The following is a 9,278-nucleotide window of genomic DNA, read 5'->3' as shown; positions in this document are numbered from 1 at the left end:
GTTATTTTCTTCATTTTCCAGGAACACTCATGCATTTGATTGGATTGGGATTATTCTTTGGTCATCGACCTAAATTGTTTGCAACAGAAGGCAAAAATGTGGCACATTTCAAACTCTTGACAAAGTGTGTCAAACAATGTAAGTGGCATAACTATAACTGCCAAGTCATTATACTTCCATTTAACGTGTAGAAAAGATTATGTAAATGAGTTCCAGCACCCACAAAAACCTCTGAGTGCTGATCTTAAAAATGGTCCATTTATCCCAACTCCGTTTTCCGCCAATTTCCATTCACCCTATCCAGGTCAATATATTGCCCTTGCCCCAACGTGGGATATCCTTTTCTGTGGCACCTTATCTGCAGTGCAGCTAGTGGAGCTACTGCCTCACATGTCCAGAAACCTGGTTGCAAGTGCTGTCTGCGTGTAGTTTGCACATTTTCACTGCGACTGCATGGGTTTTCACCAGGTGGCCCAGTTTCCTGGCACATCTCAAAAGATGCATGGGTTTGTTGGTTAATTGGCCACTGTAATATTGCCTCTAATATGTTGGGAGTGGCGGAGAGAGCGGGATAACTAAGAACTAGTGTTAATGTGATGGTCGGAGTGAACTCAGTGGGTTGAAGGGCCTCTTTCCATGCTGTAATTAAATAAAATGGAAATTCAAATATGCCACATCTACCAGTCCCCGTCTATCCACCATGTTTGTTACCTTTCCAAGAAACCATTGCAAATGTATCAATCCTGACTTAAGCTCTCTTAAGCTCATCTCCTCATCCTTCCCAATCTAGCTCTTCTTGGATCCCATGCGATCTAACTTTCCAGAGCAGCCTACCATGCAGAACCTTATGTTATCAGAGGCTTTGCTGAACAATATCTACAGCCTTGCCCTCGTCAACCTTTTTGGTTACTTTTTCAAAAAACGTAATCAATTTCGTAAGACACTATCTCCCATGTACAAACCCGTGCTGCCTTTCCCTAATCAGCTTGTCTATCCAAATGCATATACTGTATATCTTATCAGAATCTTCTCAGATGTTAGGTTCACTAATCAATAGATCCCAGGGTTTTCTTAAATTTTGCACCTGGAATTCTCATGCAACCCCACAAGATGTTCTAAAAATGTTAGGCAATCTCATTTTTTTTTGGAAGAAATTGTGGAAAGACAATTTTACTTATTTATATATTTGCATTGTATATGGACTGCAGATGTAGGCTGATTAGCAGCAACATCCACTGAAGATTTAGTGCTTTGTGCGATGGTGAGTAGTCATTCATTGGATTTATTTTTGCTATGTTCTACATTGATACTGTTTGGCCTGGAATTGCAGTGTAAAACATTGTTATTTAAAAATATACGGAAATGATCAGCAGTTTGGCATTTTATTTCAAGGTTTATGCGTGGAATACTAATGTGATGAAAATGGTTATTTTGCACAATTCTTGTGCAACCAGCATATCCATGCAAATATTGCCTCCCATCTCCATGGATGCCAGCAGCTGAGAATTCACCGAATACTATTTACTATCACGAGGTTAATTCCCGGGATTGCGGGACTGTCATACGTTGGAAGAATGGAGCGACTGGGCTTGTATACACTGGAATTTAGAAGAATGAGAGGGGATCTTACTGAAACATGTAAGATTATTCAGGGATTAGACACGCTAGATGCAGGAAACATGTTTCCAATGTTGGAGTCCAGAACCAGGGGCCACAGTCTAAGAATAAGAGGTAGGTCATTTCGAACAGAGATAAGGAAAAACTTTTTCACTCAGAGAGTTGTGAATCTGTGGAACTCTCTGCCTCAGAAGGCAGTGGAGGCCAATTCTCTGGATGTTTTCAAGAGAGAGTTAGATAGAGCTCTTAAAGATAGTGGATTTAAGGGATATGAGGAGAAGGCAGGAACTGGATGATCAGCCATGATCACAGTGAATGGTGGTGCTGGCTCGAAGGGCCGAATGGCCCATTCCTACACCTATTGTAATGCATGAATTTAAAATGAAGCATTTTGCCAAACTGAATGTCAATGATATGTACTGAAAAACAGAATCATTGTTATTGAATATTTTACAATATTTGGCTTGCTAGTAACTATTGTTGAAATGAGAAATCATAATTGTAATACAAATTTCCTTATCTAATTTTTTTTGCTTTCCTGTTTAGTGCTTTGGCTGTTTGTAGGAGTGGGTCTGTTGGGATTAGGGCATCGATTCATATTGCATCAGCAGAAATTACTCAACCCAGCTGATATCCTGGTGAGTAAGGTTTTTATTTGCAATTGTATATATAATGAAGAAACCAAACCTGAACAATCATGGCATGAACATTATATATAGGAAGCCTACTGTATATCATCGTGTTCTGAAATGGCAAAATCACTTATTTAATGTTACACTATGATTATCCTCCATACGTTTAATCCAGTTTCTTTTCCATTGTCTCTACCTTTTGTGACCAGTCTGTGAAGAAAGATTTCTCTGCTATGATATGGTCTTACAGATTTGGGTATGACAATCGAGGTTGGCCAAGTTTGGAAAGATCTGCTGAGTTTATTGAACAAACAGGTATGTATTTTGTTTTAAGCACCGATCATTTAACAAGAATATATGTACGTATTTGAAATTTAAAAACAAAGAGCATTTTACTGACACATGTATTGCGTTTATTTCTGTTGCTATTTTTCCCCGTTCTCTTCCCTGGAAGATGTTGATTCCTGGATGATGAATGGTTCCAAAGGCATTCTTAGATTAAGGGTATTGCTGGCAAAATTGAGGTGTTTTGCTTGCCTTTTGTTCCACAGAAATTGGTATCCAGATGCTACTGTATTTTGAATTGTTGCATAAACCAATTTCCTTTCAATTCTTTCATGGGCATCTCCAGCAGAACAATGTATATTCCTAATTGGGAAATTGATGGGATGTGGTCTTCTTGAACTATTGGGTGATCGATAGTTGGCATGCATTCAGAGGGCCGAAGGGCCTGAATCCATGCTGTATCTTTCAAATAATCAATCAATTAATCAAAAGAAGGTTTACAATAGAAGATACAGTGCCAGAATCGCTCAGCAGGTCAGGCAGCGTCTCAGGAGAATGTAGATCGCCAAGGTTTCTGGTCAAGACACTTTTTCAGCCTGATTGTAAAGGGGGGATGGAGGGGAAAGAAAGCTGGAAGAGGTGGGGGGGGGGGGGGGGGGGGGGGGGGGGGGGGCAGGACAAAGCCTGGCAGGTAACAGGCTGTTATGAGGGAAGAAAGGAGAGGGTTATGTAAAATTGGAGAATTCAATGTTCATACCTTTGGGTTGCGATCAATCAATTATTGTGTCTCTCAATACAATACGACCGAATTGCTAGACTACCTTGGTTGTCATTTAGGGTGAATATTGTTGGTGTGAGGCCAGAGCATCTTTTGTTACCTCACCCTAATGATTATTCCTTTGAGCTGGTGCTGTCATAATGGTTCATTGCTCCGTGTTCTGATTCTGTTCTGATACATTTATCTGCAGTTGCACATTTTCATCAAATAGTTGTGAAGTCTGCAAATTTTTACTTGGATCACGTGCAGGCAGACCGGATTAATTTAACTTGGCATCATGTGTGGCATGGAAACATTGTGGGCCGAAAGACCTGGCCCTGTGCCGTACTGTTCTATGACGTAGCTTAGTGTGCTAGCGTGATTGAAGGAGAGTGCAGGTCAATTAGAAATGTTAGGATTCTGATTTAAGAGAGAAGACCTCAGCGGGAAGTAATGACAGATCTAATATGGGAGGAATAGCTGCTGATATCCCACGTAGAGAGAGAGGTGCTTTAAGTTCACGCTCTCTAAACCTCTTCTATCTGCCATTTAAGTAACCTCCAATAATGGTTTGCCTGCAGCCAAAATGACTCCAATTAGTTTTCTCCACCATAATTTTTGTGCCTTTCAACCATCTGTTTTCATGCCTTCCCCTCTCTTCCCACATATAACACGGATACAATTCCCCTTGTCCTCACCATCCAACCCGCTCACTAACCTCCACATTGAACATGATGCCTGCTATTTCACTCCCCTCCTCACTGAGTATTCCAAAGGGACAGTGGCTTCTGGACACTCTGATTCATTCTTGCACCTTCACCAATGCCCATTTGCCTTCTCAATCAATCAATCCACTTTCACTTCCACTTGTACCACTTTCCCTCTACATCCTTACTGCTGTTAACCACTATTGGTGCGCACAGTGAGATTTTCCCTGCATTGGGCAAGTCAAATATATTGCAAAATATCTCCCTTCAGTCTGGAAAGGTGTCCCAGAGCTCCTGGTTGCCTCTATTATTCCCCCCCATCGCACTTCCAGTATGCCGTCTGTTTTGGTCTTATATACTGTTTCAATTTAATTTTAGGAAACAGCACCTCATCTTTGACATCGTTAGAACTTACAATTTCAAGTAATCAGCTATCCAGCTTGTATCTCAAAAGTTAGCATCGCCTTCCTTTTAGTATTTTCAAAGTTCATTCATCTCCTGTTTACACCTCTCATTTTGTTATTCACTCATATTTACTGGCTCGTGACACTTGTGTTGTTCACTTTCTCCTGCCCTCCAATCTCTCAAAGGGTTTTGTTCCCTTTTGTTCACCCCGAACCAGTTCCAGCTCCTTGCATTTAAAAAAAAAAGTTTGAATCTCTCATTTCTTCCAATTCTGATGAAAGGTGACCAACCTCAAGTCCTCTCCATAGCTCAAGAGTGTGTAATTATATGTACCAGCAACGGAACAATTAAATTCTTAATTCTTACTGCTCCCGACTTGAACTTCCGGCATTTTCTGCTTGGCACGGGTGGGGGACTGTTTGGTGAAATTTGACAAATGAAAAAAACTTGTATAGTCTCCGAAAATGTCGGATGAATTTTGTTTGTTTAAATGGTTCAGGAATTGTATATATTTATCAATGAATAAAGTCTATTTTGAAATTAAAAAAAAAAAAAAAAAATCTGCTTCATGCCAAAGTTCAGATCCTCTTTAAATGCTTTTAAATCATGGCAACTAATTGTGATATGGACATCACTTTGGTAACAATTCTATGTTGGTGTTTGTAAACTGATTCAGTAACTTGAAATCTTGCTGCAGATTATGTTTTCAGGACAATTCGGGTATGCATTAGCTTCTCCTGTGTAATATTCTCATCTGTTGGTTGTAACATTCTGTTATCAATGATAGGTGCCGATTTAATAACAATATTGGAAAGTGATGCCTCTAAACCTTTCCTGGGAAATAATGATCTCACCATGTGGCTGGGAGAGAAGTTGGGTTTTTACATGGATTTTGGTCCAAGCACAAAAGATCACACCTGGGGGTAAGCCTGCAACAACCATTTCCACATCCTCCTCATATTATTATCTGTTGCTTTACCAGTTGAATTATTATGTGATAATCGTGCACAAAGTTATTTTTATTTATTTGTTGCACTGGTGTTTTATCTCTAACTTTTCCACTAGTGTCTTCCTTCGGACACTGTATGAGTTATTTATTTTTACCCTGATTTTTTGTTTACTGCCATCTTCATGTTGAAACAGTATTTATTTTGACAGATGAAAAGCTATTTCAGTTACATTTACTATATAGTATTTTCCATTTTATCCACAATCTAAGATGGTGTTGATGTGCCCTCGTTTAGTTTAGTGGAATGATGTTGATTACTTCTTCGGTAATGATTAATCGCCATTACACTCATTAATCAGAATCTGTTGGTAAATTAATGGCAAGTTGAATGCATATAGTTCCGTCAAGGGGCGCTGACGACGATGGCTGCCGAGCCAACGGTCTGTCTGTCTTTTCTTTCTGTTTTGTTATTTTAAGCAAGTGTTAAAAGTATGTTTGAGTGTTTCTTGGATTGTTTTGGGGGGGGGAACTTTTTTCAATCTCTTACCCCGACGGAGATGTGATTTTTTCAGTGTCATATCTCCGTCACCCATTGCGGCCTAACATCGTGGAGTGGCGCGGCCTTTCCTAGAGACTGACCCGGCCCTTCAACGCAGGCACGGCGCGGACTTATCATCGTGGAGCTGCGATTCCCTTGCTGGGGATCGGCTGTGGAGAGCTCCAACTGCGGACCTGTGGACTTTAACATCTTGGAGCCCGGTTTCAACATTGCGGCCCCTGGTTAGAGACTGAATCGGGGCTCCAAGCCCTGGTGAGTTTCAACCATACCGACGAGGGAGTTCCATCTCCCTGACGCGAGGGCCTCAGTTTGCTGACTGCGGGAGCTTTGATGGCCCCGACCGTGGAGAGGAAAGAAGGAGAGATTGGGCTATATTGCCTTCCATCACAGTGAGGAATGTGGGGAGCCACTGTGGTGGATGTTTATGTTAAATTTTATGTGGTTGTGTCGTACTGCTTTTCACTTCGTGTGGCTGTATGGTAACTCGAATTTCACTGAGCCTTATGGTGATAATAAACCCATCTTGAATCTTGTCACGTGTACTGAGGTACAGTGGAAAGCTTTTGTTGTGTGCTAATCAGTCAATGGAAAGAAAATACATGATTACAATCGAGCCATCAACAGTGGATCCACATATAATTCACACATAATGCCAATGTGGGAGGGGTGGGGGAGAAGAAAGAAAGAACAAATTTGTAGAAATGTAACAATGAGTTGTGAATTGCCACAACTGCTGCAGGCTGTTAAAAATAAATTAAACTCGCTGTAAATCATTAGGTGATGGAATTTATTGATGCCGATGTCCTTGTATTGCCAAAAATTATGTAACTAATATGCCAAATAAAACTAGTCTTGTTCAAGATTGTTCAAGGTGACTTTTATTCTTGCAGTTCACTTTCCATTCCACCTGTTTGCAGTTTAATTCTTCTTAAAGAAAACAATTACACTTTGAAGAGAATAATATGGTATTTCAAGTCGGCAGAGCCACTAAAATATCTGGGTAACATGGTAAGAAATATAAAATACAAAGTCTGTCGTCTTGATTAGTAAGGATGTCAAAAGTTACAGGGAGAAGGCAGGTGAATGGATTGAGAGAGGAAAGATAGATCAGCCAAAATTGAATGGCGGAGCTCATTCTCTAGGACAAATGGCTTAATTCTGATCCATGTCTTATGGTCTCAAGTCTTTGGAGTAGTGGGTACTGTTTAGTAATTTACATTATAAGAAGGAACTTGAGGTAGTGGAGCTAGAAAAGGAACATTATCCAGGATACACTCTGGACCGAAGAGCCAAAGCTCTGAAGACAGATATGACGAGGGCATGGATAACATGATTATAAGGTCATTTCATCAGTTTTTAATGTTTTGATAGGACGGAACAGGAAAGGTTACAGGAACAACTTTCTGGCTGTCTTCCAGCCAGGTGTTGACAATTGAGGCTCCACCTACCACTCCCCATTCCCCACCCTCCCTGGCATACACAGTCAAAAATTACATTTGTTCATTGTTTTGGAAGAATTAAACAAATTTAAAGTAAGTAAAGTCAATATTAAAAAAAAATGTTCTCACCGCAGCAGCTGCTTCATATAGATTTTAGCAGGGCCATTGTACTTGCACCAGATTAATCTGGCACAGGTTCAGCAGGCGGTTTTCCCATTCGGAGCTGGGAATTTTGATGAACTCCATGAGCAGTATAATGGTGCCGCACCGGGTCCTGGGACTAACAAGTCACAGGAGGGGAGTGCTGTGCGCCAGCTTCACCCTAGGGACCTGAGCTTCTGCTCAGTTAAGTGATTTGAATAATAAGACCTTATCATGCAACAACTCTCCCTTCTGTCGTGGGGTAGGTTGATTCCCCTCCTTCCCAAATATTTGCATACCCCCAATCCTTTCCACTCGTCACTTTAGTTTCATGTTTCATGTATCTTGTGGTTTATGACTGTTGGCAGATCAATTTCCCTCCTGGGATAAATTAAGTTCTATCGTATCAGACGTGACCTATTATCCTGCTAGTTTCACATCACATGTTTTATTTAGTTTGTTCTCGGCCTGGAGAAGGGAGAATGGCCTTTATATTGCATCATAATGTTTACCTCTTACAAGTGTAAAATGAAACGTTCAGATATAGCGCAACCCACTGGCTTTCTTTGTCACAGAAATTAGCATCTCTCATCTTGAACATTTATCTGAAATATAAACAGATGGTATGGGAAATGTGCAGCATCTGTACCCATAAGATATGGTGCTGTTCCAATCTCTCAACCTACCTCATAGTGGCCCTTGCACTAGTTTTAAATCTGCACTTTCTCTGTAACCCTAATGCTATATTCTGAACTCTAGTATTTTTCTCTTTGCACTGCCTGTTGTACTTGTATTTATCTATCATACGATTTGACTGGATGGCATTGCAGACAAAGCTTTTTGCTGTACCTCAGTTTACGTGACAAAAAAAACAGCAACTGTCTCTTCTCGATTTTAGCAGGGCCATCAATCTGTGTTGCCTGGTCTGTGAAGTATTTCACGGACTTTCTGTTTTAATTTCAGCTTTCGAGCATCAGCCAATTTCTGCGTTTCATTTAACATTTACTTGCGGTTCTTCCTTTAAGCAAAGGGTTTTTTTTAACCAAGAGGTTAATTCAATTTCTGAATTTGACTGCGTGTTTCTATCTCACTTCAAATTTTCCACTGTAAATGTATTTATAATTTCCTTTATGGTTTAACATCGTAAGACACTCCTCTAAGAGTTTCATAATAAGCAACAATTTCAAATAATAGACTTTTTGGTTAATGGTCGTCAAAGTGACATCTAATTCATTTCTGATCTTTAGAATAATGGTTTTGTCAAGATACCCCATCGTTCAATCCATGCACCATCTTCTTCCATCCCCACACGGAGAGATTGCTCCTGCTATTTCCATGACGGTCAACATCTCAGGGAATCTTGTGGATTTGGTTGTTGCTCATTTTGGCAATGAACAGTAAGTGAATATTTTCATATTTATTTGTTTAATTAATAATTCTAATGACTTCCCCCGTTTCTAAATCTGTGTGTGTGTGTATATATGCTTCTAGGGATGAGTTGGATAGGAAGTTGCAGGCAGAGTATATTTCTAATACACTGAAGGAAGCACGACAACGTCTTGTATTTTTGGGCTACGTCACTTCTGCACCTGGCTCCAGAGACTACCAACAGCTTCGAAACATTGGAAATGTAAAGGTAAAATGTCATTTATCTAAATGAATTAAATATAAAGCATATTTTGTATTACATCCCACCCTCTGAGGGGAAAAATGTGCTCCTTGGGTATCTACTCAATCTTTTAAAATCTCTTTAAATTAGAGAGAAACAGATGTGTACAGGAACAAAG

The 9,278-nt window shown here is 40.1% G+C and overlaps 1 protein-coding gene across 1 annotated transcript in view; it reads left to right on the top strand.

Annotated features, from left to right (window-relative positions):
- The window catches only part of LOC129697731 (PGAP2-interacting protein-like), a 101,784-nt gene that overhangs the window by 47,512 nt on the left and 44,994 nt on the right, over positions 1-9,278 (top strand). Inside the window, exons 8-13 of the mRNA XM_055636414.1 lie at positions 22-138; positions 2,164-2,255; positions 2,459-2,564; positions 5,191-5,326; positions 8,739-8,888; positions 8,983-9,127. Coding sequence (XP_055492389.1) covers positions 22-138; positions 2,164-2,255; positions 2,459-2,564; positions 5,191-5,326; positions 8,739-8,888; positions 8,983-9,127 — 746 coding nt within the window. The remainder of the gene's footprint in view (positions 1-21; positions 139-2,163; positions 2,256-2,458; positions 2,565-5,190; positions 5,327-8,738; positions 8,889-8,982; positions 9,128-9,278) is intronic.

This window comes from Leucoraja erinacea, chromosome 1, assembly GCF_028641065.1.
Source record: "Leucoraja erinacea ecotype New England chromosome 1, Leri_hhj_1, whole genome shotgun sequence".
In the NCBI taxonomy this organism is placed as follows: domain Eukaryota; kingdom Metazoa; phylum Chordata; class Chondrichthyes; order Rajiformes; family Rajidae; genus Leucoraja; species Leucoraja erinaceus.
The sequence above is the reverse complement of the archived record's forward strand: the minus strand, read 5'-3'. Positions and strand labels throughout refer to the sequence as shown.